Raw genomic sequence first — 24,251 nt, 5'->3', positions numbered from 1 at the left:
ATCCGACTGACTCGGTCTCACACCAATAGGTCTTTAATTCAATCTTAACGTTGCCCTAAACGATATACTTTTGATTTATGTATGGACTTTGCATTAAGCACTCGCTGTATATGAACAAGGTCAAGACACTTTGCAGTCGTAAATAACCTTACTTAACTGCAGAAACTAGGCACTCTCTGCAAACAACATAGGAAAGATGCTCTGGATCAGCAGAATCAGTCATCAAGAGCTCATATCTTTTAGAAAGTAGGCCTCAGAGGCAGGTAAAAGCCAGATGTAACAACAAAAATTGCATGTTTAAAAGTGGCAAGCTTGGCACAGATGAATTCCCAATGTGCAATACACTAAATTCAAATTGTAATTTGCAAAACGAACGATGGAACAATTTCAGACATCTTTCACTGTATGAGGGCCAGCTGATTAAGACGGGGTGAGGGCGTGACACACAAATTCCATGGATGGCTTGCGACTTCTAGCTTGCAATGTTGGTGCAAGTCAAAAACTAATGGAGAAGTTTATTGCCCAGCCTCCATCCCTTCAATCACTTGCACTGGGTCAAATCCTGTCTCAGGAATATGAATGACCCGGACCATCTGTAACTCCATTGTGTATGGATCTAATGAATTGTGAACTAGTTGTTTCCGATAGCTGAGCCCAATAATTTGCCTCAAGAATGTACCTTGTACAACTCCACCCAAAGGAAGAGGGGGAACCAGAGGTGGAGCGAAAGGAGGTCCCTTGCTCTGTAGATCATAGGAACACACTTAGAGTGGCACAAGATCGAGCACACTTGCAATAAACTAAAACACCCCATCGAAAGACCAGGTCAAAGACAAACAGTAAGCAAACGCTTAAACATAGGATGTTTTGTTATTCAAAGGTCTATTAACACCTTAGCAGCTATGGAACGTCCAGCTCCAGTGCTGAACGTTCCATTGCGCAGGTGCAGTTGGAACGTCCAACGGCTGACGGCAGCACTCCCGAGGTAGTGGTGCCGTCGGCCGTTGGACTGGGCGCAGCCCTTATGAGGTTAAAACACAAGCGGAACACTGATCCCTAATTTGTCACTATCTCTAAAAGTGGCTGCCAGGAAGATCTATTTCACTCAGTGGGCTGAGAAGAATGTTGTTGCTCTATCCATCTCTGTAATGCATGTGGACAGACAGAAGGGCAACACCTAGCCATGCAGTGAGAACTCCCACTGAAGGTAAACACCTTGCCATGTAGTGAGAACTCAAAAAGAAGATGACCACACACTGCCTCAGGGATATTAAAAAGCAAGACAGAACTGATGTACGTTTTTGATCCCCCACAGACCTTCTCTTCCTATGGCACAGACCATTCACAGACAAGATATTACAATAACAATATCAGGAAGAAACAGGTCTTAGAGAGGCTTCAGGAACGACATTCCACTGTAGGGCAGCTTCGGACAGAGGAATCACTTGTGAGTTGTATCTCTGGTCAAAGAAAACTCAGTGGGTTAATGCGCTTGCTGCAGAATTCTTCTGTTTAATGCTAGAATGGTGGAGCTGCAGCCGATACACCCATGCCTTGCTCTTTGTTTTTCTCAGCACTGTCCCATAAGCAGCGTAAGTCAGCACTTAAAACATGCGTGTATGTGAAGGCAACAAAGGCAGAGGCTGTTTGTCATTCTCTTGTCTGTCTTCACCCCCTGCACTCTGGCGCTCATGTAAAGCACACCGATAATATGCAAATGGTCTTTTCAAAGACCTGTGAAGTACTCGGGTGCGGCTCTGTCTGTGCCCGGGAGGTTTTCTAAGCAGGGGCTGGGGGGAGGGTTTATACTGCAGCCCTTTGAGCTCCATCGGCGTTGTGGGTCTGCCTGCCAGCATCTTGACCTTCTGACACAGCCTCCTTACTGCTCACTGACTAACTCCGTTAATTTTATTATTGATAATAATAACGCAAAGGCAGGTCAATTAATGCACCAATGAACGATGCCCTGCCACCTTTCCTGTGAAACAGCTCCCTCGCAGTATTTATCTGCTGAGTCTTGGAGCACCAGCAGTCGTCTTCTCCTCTTGATATTTAATGCGAGCAGAGATGTTTTGGGACAAATAATCATGACATCAATTAAAATACGATCTGTATGGTAATACATGTGTGCCTGTGCTTTTATTTTTTTTAGAGGGAGTTACTGTTATTGTTCGAGGTGAGTGCCGGATTGACCTCCCTGGAAGCTGGTTACCTCCCACACTGCCCTCCCGCCCCCATCCTTGTATTTCATCTTTGCTCTTGGTAGGAAAGCTGGAAAGCAATCAAATAATTATGCGCCCACCCTAATTAGGGAGTTTAGCAACTTTAACAATGAATACATTACCCACAGAGCACCCCACTGTGGAACACCACAAAACCTAGCGCAAATAAAACTGACACTTACAGGGGTTGCTCAGTACGCAGTTGCCAACCAATTGGGTGCCCCTAATTTAATGGAGGTGACTCATTGTTTCCCCGCTGTTTGCTTCCACAAAGCAAGTTCCAGGATAGTCCGTGTCCCTTTATGAGCTGTGAAAGCTCCTTTTGTTGGTGGCGCCCCTCGGGCTGTTCTCAGACAGAGGCGCGACAGGAGACACTCTGCTGCCTTTGTCCAGCGAATGCGGGGTGTGGGCTTCTCTCTGCTGTCCCGCGACCCTGCTGGCTTAAATCCGCAGCAGTGGGAGGACATTCCTCAAGGATAGTTCTTTTTTGTGCTCCTTTGGCTCCCTCAAGTGACCAAGCGGAGCAACAAATATGTAAAAAAAAATCAGTGACACTCGAAATATGTAAAAAAACAGTGACACTCGGTTTAAACCAGGTCACCTTATTTTCAACCGGTAGGGTACTATCGTTTACATTCGGTTTAAACCGAATTCCGAACAGCCTAGGAATAGTTTAATTTACTATCCAACACCTTCCCTACTATCCACGGGGACTGGAGTTTGAATAGTAAATTAAACTATTCACTATCCAGCGCCCCAAATGCAAGTCGTTGTAACGACTTGCGTTGTAAAATCTGCTTCGTAACGGTACGCGTTGTAAAAGCACGCCGTTAGTGTGCCCCCCCCCTCCCCCAGCCGCCGGACGACCCAGCCACCGCTGAGCCGCCCTCGGCCCTTTCCCGCCACTGCCCATTGCCGTCACCGCCCCCCCCCCCACTGCCCATTGGCCCCGATCCCGCCACCCAGCTGACCCGCCCTCCAGGCTCCTCATTTATGACGCCCCCAGGGCGACCGCGCAGCGGACGCGCGCAGCGGGAGCACCGACTGAGCGCCTAAGGTGCGCCAAAGGTAAGCCCGTCTGCGCCCGTCCGCGCCTGGACCACGCCCAGCGCCAGGACCCCTGGCCCCCGCAGAACCCAGCCCACCCGCCGCCACCCTCAACGCACTCAACGCCGGCCGAATCCCGGGATGCTACCGAGCAACCCCGAGACGCACCCACAGACCCTTCAGCTGCCACGCCTGCATGTTCACCTGCATCCGGACCTGCACTACACCAGCACCCGCTAAGCCGAACACCAGCAGCAACCACCTCAAGTGCATCCTGCTCAACACCCGCTCCGTCCACAGACACGCCGTTCAACTCTGGAACCTCCTCGACACCACAGCTCCTGACGTTGCCTTCCTCACGGAAACCTGGATGAACGACTCCTCAGCGCCCGACATCGCCATCGCCATCCCTGAGGGCTATAAGATCACCCGAAGAGACCGAGACAAACAGACGGGAGGAGGCATCGCCATCATCCACAGAGACACCATCCGCATCACGACCAACACCGATGACACCCTGACAACCGCCGAACACCTGCACTTCCAGATACACACCAACCCCAAGACCACCCTCAGAGGCACCCTGATCTACCGACCCCCGGGACCACGCACTCAACTCAGCGAAGACATCGCCGACTTCATCAGCCCGCACGCCCTCCCCTCTGCCGACTACTTCCTCCTCGAGGACTTCAACTTCCACCTGGAGAACAACAACGACCGCAACACCACCTCTCTGCTTGACAACGACGCCAACCTCGGACTCAAGCAGCTGGTGACCACCCCCACCCACCTCGCCGGACACACACTCTACGCCGTCTTCTCATCCAGCAAGGACATCGTCTTCAGCCACGCCACCGGACTCCACTGACGGACCACAGGTGCGTCCACTTCAGCTTCAGAAGGACCACAATCCACCACCACCAGCAACAGGTTGCACGAAGAAGCTGGAACAAGATCACGGCCGACCAACTCGCCACATCCCTGAGCCAGCACCCTCCCGCCAGCTCAGCGAACCCCAGCCAGGCCGCCGACAACCTCACGAAGTGGATCAACAGCTGCGCAGATGACCTCGCCCCACTGAGGACCCCACCCAGCCGACCCGGCAGCAAGAAGGCCCCATGGTTCACCGACGAACTCAAGAGCTCCAAGAAGAACTGCCGAGCCCCCGAGAAAGCCTGGAGAAAATACCCAACACCGGACAACATGACCACCCTCAAGCTCGCCACCCGAAAGCACCATCAACTGATTCACGCCACCAAGAGAACAGCATTCAAGGAACGACTGGACAACAACGCACCCAACAGCAAGGAACTCTTCAACATCGTGAAAGAGCTCTCCAACCCCAACGCCGGAAACAACGACATCACCCCTTCGCAAGACCTCTGCAACTCCCTCGCCTCCTACTTCCACAACAAGATCGCGGACATACACAACAGCTTCAGCACTCAACCGCCGAACAACATGACCGAACCACCGCCCCCCACAACCACCCTCCGCGCCTGGACTCCGATCAGCACCGAAGACACCGTCCTCACGATGAACTCCATCCACTCCGAATCGCCGACCGACCCCTGCCCTCACCACGTCTTCAACAAGGCCGACGCTATCATCGCACCCCACCTGCGGGACATCAACACCTCCTTCGACACCGCTACCTTCCCGGAGAGCTGGAAGCAACGCCGAACTCAGCGCTCTACTAAAGAAGCCATCAGCCGACCCCACCGACCTCAAGAACTACCGCCCCATCTCGCTGCTCCCGTTTCCTGCAAAAGTCATCGAGAAGACCGTCAACAAGCAGCTGTCCGCCTTCCTCGAGACAAACGGATCCCACGACCCCTCGCAGTCTGGCTTCCGGGCCAACCACAGCACCGAGACCGCCCTGATCGCATTCACCGATGACATCCGAGCGCTGCTCGACAACGGAGAAACAGCGGCCCTCATCCTCCTGGACCTCTCCGCGGCCTTCGACACTGTCTGCCATCGTACCCTAGTACAACGCCTCAGCAACGTCGGAGTCCAGGAGAAGGCACTGGAGTGGATCATCTCCTTCCTCGCCGGAAGGATACAGAGAGTCCGCCTCCCTCCGTTCAGATCTGAAGCCACCGAAGTCATCTGCGGCGTCCCTCAAGGCTCCTCGCTCAGTCCAACCCTCTTCAACATCTACATGAGCCCCCTCGCAGACATCGCACGCCAGCACAACCTCAACATCATCTCCTACGCCGACGACACCCAGCTGATCCTCTCCCTTACCAACGACCCCGCCACCGCCAGAGCCAACCTTCACAAAGGGATGAAAGAGGTAGCCGAATGGATGAAGAACAGCCGCCTGAAACTGAACTCAGATAAGACGGAAGTCCTCATCCTGGGATCCTCACCCGCCGCTTGGGACTACTCCTGGTGGCCCCCAGCCCTAGGCAGCACACCCAAACCAACAGACCACGCACGCAACCTGGGCTTCATCCTGGACTCCTCCCTCTCTATGACCAGACAAGTCAACGCCGTCTCCTCGTGGTGCTTCAACATCCTGCGCATGCTACGTAAGATCTTCTGGTGGATTCCCACCGAGACCAGGAAGACGGTCACCCAGGCCCTCGTCACCAGCCGACTGGACTACGGCAACACCCTCTACGCCGGAACCACCGCCAAACTCCAGAAGAGACTCCAGCGGATCCAGAACGCCTCAGCACGACTCATCCTGGACATCCCCCCGTCGCAGCCACATCTCCGGACACCTGAGAGATCTGCATTGGCTTCCGGTCAACAAGAGAATCACCTTCCGTCTCCTCACCCGTGCACACAAAGCCCTACACAGCCAAGGCCCAGGATACCTCAACAGACGCCTCAACTTCTACGCTCCCAAACGCCAGATTCGATCGACCAGCCACGCCCTCGCTGCCATCCCCCGCATCCGTAGAGCCACCACAGGGGGACGGTCCTTCTCCTACCTCGCCGCCAAGACATGGAACTCCCTCCCCACCCACCTCCGCCTGACCCAGGACCACCTCGCCTTCAGGAAGCAACTCAAGACCTGGTTGTTCGAGCAGTAGCAGATCCCCCTCCCCCAGCGCCTTCAGACCCTCTGGGTAAGTAGTGCGCTATCTAAATGCGTTGATTGATTGATTGATTGTACCGTCATACATCCGTATTTAGGATACAACATCAGTGAAGGGTGCATAAAGCCGCAGGTGACAAAAATAGAAGCAATCACTAAAATCCCCCGGCCCATCTGTGAGAAAGATGTAAGGTCCTTCCTTGGGTTAGTGGGCTATTATAGAAGGTTCATACCACACTTCTCTTAACTCGCTATTCCCCTTTCTGACTTGCTTAAAAAAACATACAGGAAAACACCTTCCCTGGTTAGCTCCCCAAGAAGACAGTTTCCAAAGGTTGAAAGCAATTCTTTGTACATCCACTGAGCTTACCTGCCCTGATTTCAGAAGAACATTTGTACTGCAAACAGATGCATCCGGGAGAGGCCTTGGTGCTGTATTATCCCAACCAGATGACTCAGGAGACTTACGTCCCGTTCTGTATCTCAGTAGAAAGCTGTTCCCCAGGGAAACCAAATATGCAATTATTGTAAAAGAGTGGTTAGCACTGAAATGGGCCATGTAAGCACTCCAGTATTATCGTTTAGGATGTTCCTTTTTAGTGTTATCTGACCATGCTCCCATTGGCTTTCTCTATATAAAGAGACTAACCCGAAAGTTTTACGATGGTTCCTTGCATTGCAGCCTTTCACCTTTGAAGCCATACATGTTCCAGGAAAGCTACAGAATAATGTGGACTATTTATCCAGGTTTCCCGTTCTTGAATGGCCCGACCGTCCATTCCCAAGGGGGAAGCAATGTGAGGGTTTCGGACCCTCGAATCAAGCACCCGACCAACCCAATATGGCCGCCACGGAAGACGCGACTGGAAGTGTGGACTGCGGTCGAGTGGCTGGGGAAGACGCAGTTGAAGCAACGAGTAAAAAAGGCGGAGAAGAGCGAACTCTGCGTTCGACTGGAGCAGGAGAGGAAGACGCGGACCGTGGCGAGTGTAAGAAGCCTCCAGGTGTGCAGCGCGAGTCTGTACTGGAGGAAGGAGAACTGCACGTCGTCGGGGAACCAACGCGGGACAACCAGGACGTCGGACCCGAGCCAAGAAAAGAGTACCGCTCTAAGAGCAACCCGCTTGGGACTACAAATCTCCCCAACCAAGAGGAGTCGGAGTCTCCCACAACCACGGCCCAGGAGGGTTGTGGTAGCAGGCAAGTGCAGTCTGCATGCCCGGGGATATAACGGGGGTTGTGGGAGCGGGTCAGAGGCCACCAAAACTCACCAAATGTTTCCCCACCTAGGCACAGCACTTTAGGTACTTGGTGAAGACACACCACCCCTCCCTCATTTCTCTGTGTGTTATTAAGGGCAAAGAGCCTGAACCTTGTTTCTTGTTTTGTTGTTTTGGGTTCATCCAACCACCAACTTAGAGGAGGACAGCGGGAGGAGAGGTCCCCTGGAAGTTCCCATTGGGAAGAGCCCTGGTTTATGTCAAGTGTTTTGTTTTTTTTGGGACTCAAAGAGACGGACTAAACGAGCCTGTCTGAGACAATCACTTCACCAAGAATAAAGAGAGCCTGAATGCAACCCTTACTCTTTGGACTATAATTTAGACCAGGGAGCAATAGCATAAGGGGTGGGGGGGGGGGGGGGGGGGTCTGGAGAGCCCAGACCACAGTGGGTTAGGCTCACCCCAGTGCAGAGGGGGAGGTGGTGAAGGGGGGGGGGGGAAAGGTGACCCAGGCAGGGAGGTAGAGTGGAAGTAGGGTGCCTGCCATCCCCCATTCTGAGAAACCTCAGAGGTCAGAGAACCCTTAGGAGCCCATAGAGAACTCATTGCCAGCCCCAAGGATGTAAGAGAAGCCTCCCTAGTATCCCCGCTTCGAGATTCCACTTGGCAGTGGATGGTCTGAGGCATAGCTCTCGATACGAATCGCTGTTAATTGTCTCTGTGGTTGCTGTCCTTATGGACAGAGTTTTACTTGGGTTGGGTACAGAAGCCTGATCCAAGGGGTGGGATGGTCCACATCCCTTTGTTGGCCATGGTGGTACTGTCTGCTTACTGGAATGCATCTGTGAGCAAGTTAAGGTTAGGAGCTGCACAGATGGGGGTCCACCGGTGAGGAGAAGGGTTCCGCACAGGTAAGTCGAGTGGCTCAGAAGAGCGTTGACAGAGGGGTCCAACTGAGCTCAGGGAGGCACAAAACTGACAGAGGCATAGAACTGACAAGTGCCCAGACATAAGAGGGCCTTCGTCCATGTTCGATCCGCTAAGCAGGGAAGCCCATCAAGGTATTGATAAATCTACCCTAGCTTTTGACAGGAGTGAGCTCATGTTGGTCTTGACCCTATCTGCAAGGTCATCTCGAATCTTTTCACCCTCATCTTTCAGTTTTTTAACCTGTTTTTGAATAGGTGTGGTGACTCTGTACACATTAGCACTGATTAGCAGTGCTAATGTGTACAAACGTGCTTATTCTCTCTTCCTAAAACATGGTATAACTGAATTACACCCAATTGTCATGTCCAATTTACTTGTAAGGCTCTAGTAAAGTGGTGCTACATGTGCCTATGGCCTGTAAAATAAATGCCATCGGTGCCAATGCAGACAATGTGTCCATTTGTTTGTCATAGTTCTTTTTATTGCATTTTTCCCAACAACATTTGCAGGGTACATTAAAAAAATTAGGATCATTGTTTCATCGTACAATGCTAACACCAAAAACAGTTTCAGAATCAGTGGCAATGGTCCCATTTGCTTGTTAAACTCAAATGTATCCCTTGACAAACCCCACCCCTTGCCCTCTCTCCCTTTGTCCAACAAATAATGAACCAAAGAATAAGCATAAAATAAAACTAGGTACTCAATCTGTGGATCAGGGGCTTAGTAGTGTTATCAACGTTTGTGTAGATGGGGTGGAGGGGTGCACTGTGTCCAGAGGGGCCCTTGGGGTGTTCCAGGACTATCATTAGTGGCGATTGAAAATTGGAAGAGGTGTAGCGTTCATGTTCTTGATGGGCAGGTTATTAGCGGTAAACCCTTCAAGAGATAACGAAGTTAAGAACCCACACGTCTTTGAAAATTTCACTCATCCGTTCTACAGTGATTGCTTGCCAAAGACAGGCGTGCCACGTGATTGCATTTGAAACTATCATTTACACTTAGCAAAATAATTTTGTCAGGCCCAAACCTTCCTTTTTAATACATATAGGTTACCCCTAGGTTAGGCCCTGAACAGGCCAAAGGGCAGGGTACAAAATATTTAAAAAGTAGGACATGTAAGTTCAAGTTTTACGTGTCTTGGTACTGAAACACTCTTAAATTTGTTTTTCACTACTGAAAGGCCTACCTTGCTCATAGGATAACATTGACGTTACTGTAATACATTTAGTAAGCTGTAACTTCCGAATGGGTACAGGTAACCAGCTCATGTTTGGTATCTTTGGAATTTCAATAAAAAATACTCTCTTATAGTAAAGTGGGATTTAAAAGGATAATTTTGAAAATGCAACTTTTAGAAAGCTGGCAGTATCATGCCTTGGACATTTAGTGCCTGCAGACTTATTCTGGGTCACATGACTGGGTGTAGTTGAGAGTGGAGCTTTGTGTATTCCACCTGGATAGTCACACACACTAGAGAGCTTAGGTGTGCCTGGGTAGACCATCAATGGCAGGATAGAAGAGCAGGGTTAGGCACAGCCTAACTTATACTTGAATAGGCTGTCACCTGTCTCCACACAAAGGCTGTAAACACCTTGTAGTTAGTCTGGAGCCAGGACTGGGGAGACCGAAAACTTGTGCACTTGCAAGGGAAACCTCTAGATGCGTCTCAAACTTCAAAGGTGTAAATATTGGGCCTCAAACATCAACTCTTCCATATACTTCTGGACCTGTGGAGACTCTGCCAGGAAGGACTGCTGCTAAAAGGACTGCCACTCTGCTGGAGTGCTTCTCTCCTGGGCAGCTGCCTTGCTGGACTGCTGTCCTCCTGCCTTACGTCAGAGAGATTAAACCTACATCTGAACTCAGAGTGACTCCAAGGTCTAGTCTGCTGACCGCCTGTTCAGAGCCACAGGGACATAACAGGCTCCCCCAACCACTTGAACCAACACTCAGACCTAGCTTCAGCCAGCCCTGACCCCCAAGTGGTGCCCCTCAGGTCCTTGACCTTTGGTGTGGCCTCAGTGGAGCTGAATTGATAATTTGGGCTCTTTGAGACCACAAACTGGCCCGCTGATGCCAAAACCTTGGTGTTCGTACTGCCCGCCAACAGGAAGTTCCCAACCTGACCCTTCATGTTACAGCATCGACCACTCGTGGGGCGTGCCACCAGAAAGCTTCAGTTCAACCACTCCCAACAACAGCAGGAGTTTCTCACTACAGTGACTACTGTCTGTGAAGATAGGTGTGAGTGGCGCTTTGCACTTTTTGGTGCTATTTTTACTTGAATCGTGAAAATTGCATATATCTCTGGTTCTACAGAATGGATTTTTTGTTGCTTTGGTGTTAAATTGCTTATTAAATGAATGGTGCTCTATTTTTCTAAATTTGTGACAGATTTTTCACGTATTGTGTTTTTATTTTACTACTGTATGAAGGGCTAAATAAAGTCTTTACTAAGTTGAGCCTGGCTGCTCTGTTCCAAGCTATCACAGTGTTGAGCACAGATTTATTTGGGGTTTGCTTGCACTTCACCATGACAAGGTTTGTGGATGCTGCTTGATTTGGGGCTCACCTCCCTCAACCAGTAATCCAATGTTTGTAACAATCACACCTAAAACTGGAAAGACCTCATTTCAAAGTACATACTTAGAACATTAATTTATTTACAGTTTTATATAGTGTGGCTCAGGCCTCCTGGAGTGAAGAGTATTCTACTATATGCTGGATGTAAATGAAACATTAAAGCGAAAACCAATAAATTCAATTGGACAGGAGAAAGAGGATCATAGCTGACACAATCAGGGCTCTAGAAAACCTGGAAACCAGCCATGCCATCACACAGGATGGGATTGAATGAACAATGGAATAAATGTGATTTTAAATTGCTGCAGAAACAGTGGTTAGAGGAACAAAGGATATAATTTGATGACCGGGTTCAGCATATAATACTTGGCACAGTAGACAAGGCAGAGCTTTACTGTATAAGGTTCAATTAGGCTAAGGTTTTTGTATCATAAGACTCTTTGCAAGGGTTCGAGTTCATCTTTAACTATGTTCAGATTAGCAACTTTCCTATCAGAAAATAGTAGGTATTTTCATAGATTCAGGGCAGACACAGAGAAAGTCTGCTTCCAGGTCATTAAATTGTGAGTTTTTGAGCCTTCCATGCAAAGGCCTCTTATTTCTGGGATTATATTCTCCTCCAAGATAATGAGCAAACAAGCTACTTATTTAGGTGTGATTAAATGGATTGTTTTACAGGTTATATTGGCAAGTTAAACTGACATCTTGCTTCCAGAGTTATCCACTGAAGAGCGTTTAACACTGGCATGATATGGTGCAGAAATATGCCAGCATTAAAGACCACTTGAGTGGCACAATTCTTTCAAAATATGGGCACACCCCTTAGGAGCTCTTGTCTGATCCCATTGGGAACCATGACCAACACCACTAGTTTTAGGTTGTCCTTGGGGAAAACGTTTAAATATTTTGTATGGGTTTCAGTTCACAATGAGATCATTTACCAATCTTTTTTAAATGTTGAATGTAACCTAGTGTCAAAAATGAAGCTCAATGATTTTGCTTTTTTTACCACAGTCGTTGGGAATCCTGGGAGTGAGGAACGTATGCCAGACTTGAGTCTAAGAACGGTCTCTAAAGGATAGAAATGCAAGAGTTAAATCATGTTTGAGTTGAGGATGAGTCTGTGTCGAACAAGCCAGTCTTTTTTTTTATCAAGATAATCTGCAATAAAAAGCCCCTTCATGAGATGTAATTCAGCCAGCGTAGGGTGTCATCACCATATTGGTGGTAATCAATAGAAAAACTGAAAAGGAGGTTGCCCATTGATTTCTTATACTAGACAGTATTGGGAGCCGGAATGGGCCAATTTGGTAAGCTGTACGAAGTGAGACAGGGGGTGTTTATCCCATAGAGTTCCGTAAATCTGCTGGAGGGCTAAGACACAAACCATTTCAAAACCAAGTCCTCAACACACAGTCATTTTTGAAGAGTGACAAGGAGAATGTCATGGTCAATGGTGCACCTTGTGTTACGTTATAATTTATTCGTAGAATAGTCGTAGAGACATTTCATGATGCTTTACGAAGACACAAGCTTAAAATATAAGAGTGACCAGGAAAAAAGGCCAGAAGATACTTAATTATAAAAAAGCAAGGTTGTCAGCTAAACAGAGAAGAATTGTCTCTGCAAGCAAAATCAAAGGGTGGGAGATCAAGGCTTTGGCCACTGCTGTAACTAAAGCATGTGCTCTGTAAGTGACCAAGCTAGTCCTAATGGTGGCAACAAAAAGTTGTTTGACAATGTATGACAGGGATGTTTGATAGAAAAAAAATGTACTGACCAGAAGGCAAGATGATCTGAGGTGTAATGCCTTTATAGACAGTTTTAAGGGCTTTAAATGCAATCCTAATTTGAATGGGTCTTCAGTGTAGAAATCGCAATAATGGTGACATACACTTTCTTCTTACGGTTTTTGTAAGCACCTCTGCTGCAGCATTTTAAGTAAGTTGCAGTTGACGTAAGATTTTGTCTGGGGATTCAAGATGGATTGAATTAGCATAGTCAAGATGTGATTGAATGTTAGCATTCACTACTGGGGTATGGAAAGAGGGAACAATAAAAGGGAGGATCTTTTTAATCTAGGGGAAGTTGTTGGCCATCCATGGTCGACTATAATGAGGGCCTCCATTAGTGGTTTAGTTCTTTTGAGTTAAAGACTCTTGCACACTAGAATGGTTAAAGAGAAGAGAAGAGAATATTTACTTGTAGTCCTGGTTCTGCATGGTAGGAATCTTTATTGAAGTTCTAAACACTAAATACTTCTGTGATGCCTGCATGGTCCCGGGAGCACTTTTTTAAATATACAGCCCATTTTAAAATTCTATACAGTGTTCATTTTCATTTCTATTCTTGACAATACAGCACCCTGTGATATCCTATCAGAGGCTCAATTTCCTTTCCTGAGAGAGTATTATGACACTGAATACCAATTTCAAACCTGCATTGCAGCCCTATTGCTCAGAAAGAGGGAACTGTATGAATATGGGAAAATGCAGTCCGATAGGTTTCTACTGCAAACAGAAGAAAAGGTTTATACTGCAAACAGAAGAAAAAAGGCTCTGCCTTTTTAAGAATCCATGAGGCTCCTTAACCACAGTGCACCCTCCTGGCAGTTTGCCTCAGAGTCAGTTCTTTTATAGGGTGTACTAGTAATGATTTCAGAAGAAACTATTGAATGAAGATTCCAGAAACGCAGAACCAGGACTACAAGTAAGTAACCTTTTCTTCTGCATGTACCTGTACTACACTTTAGCTTAGTTAGCAGTGTGCAAGTCAGCAAACAGGAGGGGGGAAACCAATCCGTGGATGCCAGGCCTGTGCACAGTCCTAAAGCCATCAAGTCAGCAAAAAAGGAGGGTTGAAGGTAAAAGGCTAGGGGGAAAGCAAAGCCATGAATCCCGGGTCTAGAACCGTTGACGCCCATGGGAGTGTGCCTTGCATGGATTCCACTGAACCTTTCAGAATCTTCAGGGAGCCACAAAATTCCTACCACTTGGAGTTCTCACACTTGTGCCGATAAAGTTTCCCCGTTTATGTGGTTGGGACTAGTGCCAGCGAAAGGAACAGATCAGATAAGGAAAATGCAAGTCTGGGAGGAGGTTTCAGGGCACTGTGGATAAAGAAAGGTTGTGCGATCCATGCAAAAAGGACACAGATTTGGCAACAATACCTGAAGTGGAAAAAGTTCTAAAGACGTAAGAGCAAAGTACCCCAAATAGCTTAAAAAAGGGCTCTGAATAAGGGGTGGAAAAGTCTCAGCAGTTAAAGGGTTAAAACGGCTACATCACAATGCAGTAATAGTATATTTCTGCTCCCAGAACCCAGCATCATCGGCTTTCCTTTCACTCTGTATAATGCGTCACTGCCTCTCTGCCTAGATTTGCTCCATATAGACATACATATTAAATACTAGTCAAATAAATTTGCAACATTTCACAAATCTTTTTTGCTTCTTGTTTCCTGATTTTTTATATGTCAAAGTCAATGTAAATTATGAGACATTTAATATGTAATTACTCAAATACATATTATGAACGTACATGAGTATTCTTTGCTCTTACATTTATATTGGCCTAATCCCGGGGTTTTTAAACAGGCCAAGCACTTTTTTGCATATATATGGGATTAATTCTAGGCAACTCAACTAAGCCTCATTGATGACAGATGCTGGATAGAAATAACTGTTTTGTTGACGACACAATTACAAACAGTCTAAAGTGCATGGTACACTGACAGGATAAGCGGTGCAGGCGCAGGGGGATGTACAACTTTCCTACTACAAGAAGAAACGGGTCCTGAAGAAATTGGAGCACCTATGGGGATGACATACTTCCCTTCCCCATTAACGACTTTTTCGATCAAACCCTGACTTAACACAAGCCCTCGAGATCCAGGAGTTGATCTGTGGCAGGAGAAAAGATTACTCAGAATAGGAGCCCTATTATACAGAAAGAGTTCAAATCATCCACACACCTGTAGAGCAAATTTCAAACTCTTGCAGGAGGAACATTTATTATTGTCAAGTGAGACATTTGGTAACTCAAATCAATATCTCTTCCCATGTCTTAAAGATGGCTAGTTATTTAAGACCGAACCAGATAGACAATCTGAGGTCTCAGATTCCTAACTGCAGGAACCTGAGACGATACATCTGCAGCCCTCAAACACTAGAAGAGATCCTGTTGTCGGGTGTTAGATGAGAATTGGGAAGGGTTATGTCTTCGGGGGTACAAAACAGCCAGAGAAACCAAAGGAAAGACACCGTATAAAAGATATGCTATATTTCTATTACATTGGAGAAGACCTGTACCTTATTGCCCAGCAGCGATTGCACCTTATGAGAACCAGCCATATTATGGTTATGCGTGCATCTTAAACAAGAAAGTTAAACAAAGAAAAAGCAACAAATCAACTAGATCACTGCAAAGGCGAGCATGGACGTCTACTTGCGAACAACCTTTGCAGGTAACATTATCTCTGCATGTGCAGGACATCTGTTGAGAAGAATCTATTCCCTAGACTTAGACCGATAGGTTGAGATGACACTCTGAAAAGACCCCTTGTGTGAACAGTGAGTGTTTCTGTGAAATATACTATTTAATACAAGTGCCACAGCATATATTGGCCTTGTAATAAGACAGATAGGATAATCTATCTGCCAAGCTATAAATAAAGCCCTCAATGGTGATAGCACCTCATTTTCAACATTCAACTAAATTAGAGGAGGTTCGATTCAGCCATCAGAGAAAGTTGTCCAGAATGTGCTGCACCTTGTGCTTTCAAAGATATACTGTCCTAAGTCTAAGTCTGATTTGGGCAAAGGGCGTGGCTTGGAGGCCGATGGAGCTGGCTGCGTGAGCGCTGAGCTCCGTGCGGGTCCCCACAAAAACCTGAACTAAAAGGCCCTTGAAACCCCCCTGGGGCGCCAGGAGTAATTGACCGGAGGCGGCCCTGCCTGAGAGCCTGGTAGGGGTAAATCTAACACGATTTGAGGCTCAGTACCATTTTCTAGCCCGGGAGGGGAAAGACGACGACGAAGCAAAATGGCGGCGGAGCCGATGACCGGAGCCCGGTCTTTTGAGGACGGGTGGCAGGGTCAGAAGCTGACTCGGACTGTGGTCCGACCAGCCAGGGGCAGGAACGACGAGCGGGTAGAAAAGCAACGGCGCCCGCCCGGTGTGCGCCGGTGTATCGGAGATCGGGGCGGGGCGCCCGCACCACGGAACGACGGAGGCTTGAGACGCTGCGGGCTCGGAGGCCTGGAGGTACTGCAGCGGCTTCCCCGGGACCTGGAGCAATGCGGAGGTGGAGACCGGAGAGGAGCGGAGCCGGGAAGCCCGTACGCCCATCTGACTGTCCTGGTGAGTAGGGTGTAGTCGATCCGGCGGCCTTTGGCGGTGGAAGGGGTCGGGGCGGTGGCAGGAGGGAGGAGCGGGTTGGATCGGAGACCCCGAGGCGGCCGAAAGAAGCGGGCCCGCCTAGTGAGGGTGTCGCAAATAACAGGTTCCCAGGCACCCTGAGAAGAAGAGCCCAACACAGCAGGGGAAAATTGTACGGAGGGGCACGACGTACAGGGGAAGCAGTTTGGTGAAGCTGGGACAGAGCAGGAGAGGAGTCTGGCGAGCTGAGCGGAAGGGTGCGTTTAAGCGCAATATCTATGGCTAAGGCATAACGGAGGACACATAACAGAAGGGCATTACTTAGCTGCTGGGATCAAGGAAGCACCGGGAGGGCAGAGGGGCTGGACAGATGGCAAGCAGTAAAGTGGCATCATTGTGCCATTGAGGGAGAGGGATCTCAAAGTCGACCCCCCCCCCTCTATTTCCCCGGAATGGTGATCGCTGGACGCTTCCCCCCTGAGGCTGGGGAATGAACTGTGGGGGAACCCCGGTTTGCGTGACACAGACTACCAATGAATGGGGGGCAGGAGCGCTTGAAACACACATCGCAGCATTGGCCCTGCAAGAGTGGGTATCCCTGTTGAGTGATGCGCCCGGAGCAGTAGAGGACAACTGCGGAAACGACTATAAGCTCGGGACTCTGAGCAGTGGTGCAGAGTGCAGGCATCATGCTACCATCTGGGGTTCCTAATCATGGGGAAGCCAGGGGGGGGTGGCCCAGCAGCCAGAGGGCAAACAGCAGTCGCAGGCTGAATCGGAGGGGATTGAGGAAGCCCAGGACCCACAATTATAAAAACAATTTGATTGTATATTAACAGCAATAGCGGACTCGCGCGCGGCACTGCAACAAGATATTATGTAAGTGGCGACAGGGCCTGGTCTATTGCGAGCAGACCACTCTAAACTGGTGGACAGGATGAAGCAGGTGGAAAGGACAATGCAAAAGATGGAACCGGCCCAAAAGGTCTTGGAGAGCAAGGTAGCGGATGCGCTGGCCCGCATTCAAACACTGAAACGGCGAGCGGAGGATGGCGAAAGTCGCAACAGATGCAATAATATACGCTTAGTGGGCTTGCCGGAAAAAGTAGAAGGATCAGATATGGTTAACTATCTGGAGCAGTGGTTGAAGATAGTAGTAGCGGCGGAGGGTCTATCTTCCTTCTTCACGCTGGAGCGAGCACACAGGGTGCCAGCCAGGCCTCCGCTGCCGGGGCGACCTCCGCGCCCAGTAGCTAGACTCTTGCATTACAAGGATAGGGATTTATTGCTACAGAAGGCGCGGATTGGTGGACGGTACGAGGTGGATAATGGCAGAGTGAATATATTCCCGGATTATACCCATGACATCCAACGGCGTTGGACCTCCTTTCTATCAGTAAAGAGAGAACTGTGGTCAGAGGGTATTCAGTATTCGCTGCTGTTTCCTGCAAGATCGTGGGAGCTTGCCTCAGCGTAAGTCGCAGCGCCTACGGCGTGGGAGGCTGAAGGTGCGGAAACCATCGCAGACCAAGACAGCTGGGGAAACAGGATGCACTAGAAGCAGTGTCGGCGTTGGTAAGCGGTCAGACATTACAGTCGCCGGAGAGTACAGATACAGAGAAGGACAAAATTCAGTCAGACGCTGAACTGTCAGAAGATGGGAGTGTTAAAATGCTGCAGGTTACTATAGCTACGACTGATGGACTACTGGATGAATAATGGATCGCATGTTGGCTGCTGGGACTAGTAGATAGCTGAACTGGATGTGAATAGATAGTGTTAAGTTGTGGAAGACTGAAGGCTGTGACTGGTGGGCAGAGAAGGGGGTATTGGGACTTGGCTCCGGGGCGGGGAGATACCATGTGGAGTGATGTTATTATACGTTGATGAATGGCACACGGGGGCAGGATGGGTATTATAGGGGGATCACAGCGGAGTTACTCTATGAGCAGGAGCGGTCACCTGTTGGCGCTGGCCCCCCCCTTACTGCCCCTAAGGCATGCCTGCAGTGACAACTGCTGGGCTTAGGTGTGTGACGTGTTTTGGTATGGTTTGGATGGGGACTAACAGTTTTGTTTTAGGACCTGTTCTGGGTGGGGGGATGGGGTAGTTGGGGATTGGGTTGGGTTTTGGGGTTCACCGGTTTGTCCAATTTTGACGGCGGAAAGGTGAAGAAGTTGCATTGTGATAATGGGGACAGTACATGATTTGCGATGTATTACCTGGAATGTGCGGGGGCTACTTACTATGACAAGGAGGCACAAGGTCCATGCCTATTTAGTTAGGAGGGGTGTACACATAGCATTACTCCAGGAAACGCACCTTACTAAGTCGGAGGGGTTAGCATTGCAGCGTAGATGGAGGGGACAGGTTTATAGCACAGCTTATTCAGCGTTTGCGAGGGGGGCATTGGTTTGGATCAGAGCGGGGGTTCCTTTTCAGATGCTTAAGCAAACCATAGTTAGTGAGGGCAGATTTGTGGCAGTAGAAGGGCGCCTTTATGGTAGGGAAGTAACTGTGTGTAGTATTTACGCACCTAATGTAGAGCAAGCGAGATTTCTAGACAGAATGTCTGGGACGCTGGTGCAGTTCCTGGCGGGCCCAATAATGTTGGGGGGAGATTTTAACTCCATAGCAGATGCGACCTTAGACAGATATCACCCCCCCCTTGCGAGACTCGCTAGTGCATAGACTGTCCAAATACAGGCTTGCATGGCAGGATAGATGGCATCTGGTAGATGTGTGGAGGTCTCATCATCCGCAAGATAGGGATTACTCCTATTTTTCAGCTGTGCATGAGCTTCATGTGAGGCTGGATACCATATTGTGTTCCTCATAAGTTGCAGCTACCGTAGTTAATTCCGAGTACCTTACTAAAACTCTGTCCGACACAACTCACTGCTGCTTACTTTGCACTGGACTAAGGAAAAGGAAAAGGCTGACATCCCGACGTGGCGATTGCGCCCTGAGACATTGGAAGACCCAGTGTTCCGCAGAGAGGTCGAGGAGGGGATAGTATATTACTTTTCTGAGAATGCGGGTACTGCTTCTACCAGAGCGGTGGAGTGGGACGCCTTTAAAGTGGTAGTCCGGGGCTCTGTATTAACAAATATACTGGGGTACGCAAAACACTGCTGCAGGATGTTGGAAAAGCAGAGGAGCAGTTGAGAAGGGCAAAAAGGCAAGGCATCCGGAACTGCAGCAAAAGGTAATGGAAGCCAAGGAGGTGTTGGCCACGGAAGTGGAGAGGTTGCGTTGCTTTGATTATAGGAAGTATGTTGAGAAGGCCCACACAGAGGGGGATAAGTCGGGGACACTGTTAGCTTGGCTGGCGGGTCCCGTGCCGCGGGGAACGCCAATACTGGCATTGGAGGCGGAGGGGGGTGACATGGTTTATACCCAGAGGGAAATTCTGTATGAGTTCCAGAAGTATTATGAGAGGCTTTATAGGAGCACAATAGTCACGGATGAGACTGAAATAGAGATGTACCTGCAGGACTTGATGCTTCCGCAGCTGGAAGAGGAACAAGCGCAGCATTTGGGCCGAAGCATTATGCTTGAGGAAATCAGATGTGCAATTAAACAGATGGCACGGAACAAGACCCCGGGAGTAGATGGATTGCCGGTTCAATTTTATTTGCAGTATATAGATATACTGGCGCCAAGACTATTTGGAGGTCTATGAGGAGGCAAGGGAATTGGGTCAGTTGCCGGGAATGATACGTGAGGCCCTAATAGTCCCATTGCCAAAGCCGGGACGCGATAATACGGTCAAGGCGGCGTACCGCCCACTGTGCTATGCTGACCACGGACTATAAAATTCTTAGCCGGGTTTTGGCATCGCGCCTTGTGCAGCATATGACTAATCTGGTGCACGATGATCAGGCTGGGTTTATCCCTACCCGGAACACTGCACCAATGTCTGGAGACTACTGAGGGTCTTGGGATAAACATCTGGAAGCTCGACTGGAGCGGCAGTACTGTCGGTAGACATAGAAAAGGCATTTGATAGCTAAGAATGGAAATATTTGTATAAACTCATGGGGAGATTTGGGTTGAGCGAGGGATTCGTGAGATGGACGGTAGGGCTGTATATATCGGCGAAAGCTAGAGTGCGGGTTGGGCAGATGATTTCCCCTCAATATGAGGTAGCCCGCGGGACGAGACAGGGTTGCCCACTCTCCCCTCTGCTGTTTGCTTTGGCAATAGAACCGTTGGCAGTGCAGGCTCGATTGGGACGGTGGTACGAGGGGCTAGCTTTCAGAGGAGCACAGCAACACATATCGTTATATGCAGACGATTTGTTGTTGTTTCTAGCAAACACTGGTGAGGCGTTGACCAGGGCTGCGCAGATGTTATCGGATTTTGGACAGGTGTCAGGTTTATGAGTTAACTGGTCTAAGACATGTTTCTTTCCTGTGCTCCCGGGGATGGTGACACCTGTGTTGCCCCTAGCGGTGCAGTGGGAGCCGTCTTGCCTAGCATACCTCGGAGTTCATATATATCATGGGCATAATGACATCCTAGAGGGGAACACGGGGAAGTGCGTGAGAGCCTTGAAGGGAAACATGGCCTTCTGGAGCACCCCTTTGCTGTCGGTGATGGGAAGGATTGCCTTACTGAAGATGGTGGCGCTGCCTCGGTTACTATATTTGTTCAGAACACTGCCTATATGGGTGCCTTGTTCAGTATTTGTAAGCCTGAAATCAATGATAGCGGGGTTCATTTGGGGATCGGGGAGGTGCAGGGTGCCCCTCCGGACACTGATGAGGCCGAGAGCGGAAGGTGGGTTGGCGGCTCCAGACCTGGAGTTGTACTACATAGCGGCGCAACTGCAAGTTCTTACACAAGTGGTGGCTGTGGACTTTAGGGGGCCAGAGTCGGCAAGAGGTAGGGGGATCCCAAGACATGTCCTATCTTTCATAGTAATGCAGCAGCGCGTAGCACTTGGTGATCTCACCTTGGAAGAGAGGACGCTGCAGCAGTGTTGGAACAGAAGCCAAAGGAAGGCGGGGGAGAAGCACCCCTATGAGCCGGAAATACCATTGGGGAGGCTCACCGCGCTGCCTCATGGAGGGGACTGGACGTCGCTATGGGACTGGGAGCAGGCAGGGATCCAAGTCCTGGGGGATTTATATGAGGATGGAGCGCTGCTGTTGACGTACCAGGTGCTACAGGATAGATTCGATCTGCCCAGAGGAGGCTTTTTGATACATGCAGCCCTGGTGCGGGCAATGAAAAAACACTGGAAGGAGGGATTGATGGAGCCTAAAACCGCAATGGCATGTCAATATGTGGTGATGGCGAGTGGTACGTTTAAGGCGGTTACATGTTTATATTCCAGGATGCTGAATGAAGGGTTAGCACCGCTAGATAGGCTGCACTTGAAATGGGAGGAGAGTATAGGGAAGACCATACCGGAAGCAGCGTGGGGGCATATCCTGCGTAGGGCCTGGAAGGGGACTAGAAATGCGCAGTTCCAGCAGGTGCACTTCTTCATATTACACAGAGTGTACTTGACACCTGGTAAGATTATAGACTTTTATAGTGCTAGTAATGCGATGTGTGTGTCCTAGGTGTGCAGTCGTGGGAGCAGACTTGGAGCATATTTGTGGGGTTGTGTGAGTCTGGGGAGCTATTTGATAGAGGTGGGATGTCTATTGAATTTAATTACGGAGTGACACTTGGACTTTGATATGGTTGTCTGTTTGCTCCATTGGTTTCCTCACACCTCAAAAACAAAGATAACTAGTAAGTTCATAGATATGGGCTTGGTGTTAGCAAAAAGGGAAATTACGATGCATTGGAAAGCAAGGGAGGGGCCTAGTGTCAAGAGGTGGAAGACCGAATTGCTCAAGTGGGCTAGTAGTGAGGGGGCTGTTCGCCTGCGACAAGCACGGCGGCAGAACAATGAGAAAGCGCTGGAAGCAGCAAGAGCATGGGAGGAGCTGGTTCAGGTACTGGTAGGCCAGTCAAGCGCAGAGGAAACTGAATGAAAGGGCATGGGATGGACTGTACCCCAGTATGTACAATCTAGCTGGATATCAAAGCACACATTATTTATAGGACGGAATGATAGGAGGACGCACCGGTGACAGGGTGGGGGAAGGCTGGGGGTGGGAAGGGTTATTTAGTTGGTTAGTTAATTATAAGACATGTACATTTGATGCCAACTGTTACAATGAAGAACCGGAATAAGACATAGCATATCATTGTTGTATCCTGTGAGAATGGAGGAGAACAGGAATAGGTGTATTGTAATTGCATTTTGGTTTTCAAGGACTATGGAATGGATGGGGGGAGGAATAACTGATAATTGTAATGGAGATTGAGTGGTTTTTTTTTCTTTGTGAAAAAAATCAATAAAATTGTGTTTTTAAGTCTGATTTGGGCGAATCAAGTTTAAATAGGATGGTAGATTTTAAAGATCAGCCTTGATGATATTTAATAAAATAATCAGAAACTAATTTAGAGCCTTTGCCATGTTAGGTTATATGAGGAATATAGAATAATTTGAAATTAACCCTTTTAGCCCCAAATCCATTGAAGTTGCCAAAGACTGACACTTGATCAAGTTTTCTGGCCAACGCATTTTGAATGTTCTGAAGCCAGAGTATTCTGAAGCCAGTGGATACTCTTTTTTAGGGAGGCCACAACAGAAGAAGTATCCACAAACCATGAAAGAGCAAACATACGCATGAATAACTGATTCAAAGGAAAAAAAGAAAGGAAGTGAAAACCCCCAACAAGAACATCAGAAGAAAAGTAGCAGAATTTAGTTACAACAGTGATTTGCATTTCCTAACACGGATCAGAATCTAGGAAAATACTAGGATTCCTAAATACTGGGACTTTGCCATTTGAGGTGGGGAGTGGAGGCAAGTGGGTGCTGTCTCGTGAACTGATATTATTAACAATGGGAAGAATTTTCAGACTTTCAGACATTGTTGTTAAAATATTTGCAGTCATCCAAACCAAATCTTTGAGGACTTGGGACACATTAAAGGATGACTCCCTGGAATGGGACTTCAAAGATGGAAAATTAACTGTGTATCAAATGCACGTCATGACACTGAATTTCAAAGGAGTACTTTGGACGGGCCTCTAGAGTTCTGCAGTGAGATATGGCCGCCAAACTTGGCTGAGCCCACTAAGTGTAACTGTTTACTTATACCAGATGTATGCCATACCATATGCAGAATGTCTTGCACTTCAAATCAGATGTACCAATGATCAACACTATCATGCACTTGTGGGACAGACTCCAAAGTCTGCAGGGGAGGGAATGTTGCGAGGGGGGTTGTTGATCATGCATGGACTTAGAGAACTTGAGAGAACAAAAGCTTTAAACAGCTGTGCGTATTGTGGACTCTGCCGCTGACAAAGATCATGCGAAAACAAACAAAAACAAAAATTCAATCACAATTCTAAAACCTGAATGCACTTCTATTTATTGCAACATTTCTATATTGGTGGGGATGAGGGTAGTACGATTCATTAGGTTGAAATACACAACAGAACTGTTTTCTGCCCATAAGGGTAAAGATTTGTCTTACCGCTGTGGTGGGAAGCTGGTTTGGCTCCCCATCACGGTACGTGTTGAGGTAGGCATCAACCAAGGATGTGTAGTCCGACATCATTTCATCCATTAGAACTGATCTCAAAGGAAGCAAATACACAGCTTTTAATGCTAGCACCTTCAGCAAACTTGGTGGTGTTGGGCGTACAAACCAAATGTCCAGTTCATCCTGGAAAAAACAAAGACCAAAGTAACAAGTTAGCAACCTCCAATCCTGGCACGTAGCAGGGCCATTTA

The 24,251-nt window shown here is 48.5% G+C and overlaps 1 protein-coding gene across 2 annotated transcripts in view; it reads right to left on the bottom strand.

The window, feature by feature from the left end:
- The window catches only part of EXD1 (exonuclease 3'-5' domain containing 1), a 995,593-nt gene that overhangs the window by 99,550 nt on the left and 871,792 nt on the right, over nucleotides 1-24,251 (bottom strand). For both annotated transcript variants that reach the window (XM_086937165.1, XM_086937166.1), the window contains one exon: nucleotides 23,992-24,183. In XM_086937165.1, coding sequence (XP_086793291.1) covers nucleotides 23,992-24,183 — 192 coding nt within the window. The remainder of the gene's footprint in view (nucleotides 1-23,991; nucleotides 24,184-24,251) is intronic.

The sequence above is a fragment of the Lissotriton vulgaris genome, chromosome 9, assembly GCF_964263255.1.
Source record: "Lissotriton vulgaris chromosome 9, aLisVul1.2, whole genome shotgun sequence".
NCBI classification, from domain to species: domain Eukaryota; kingdom Metazoa; phylum Chordata; class Amphibia; order Caudata; family Salamandridae; genus Lissotriton; species Lissotriton vulgaris.
This window is presented reverse-complemented; position numbering and strand designations above follow the sequence as displayed.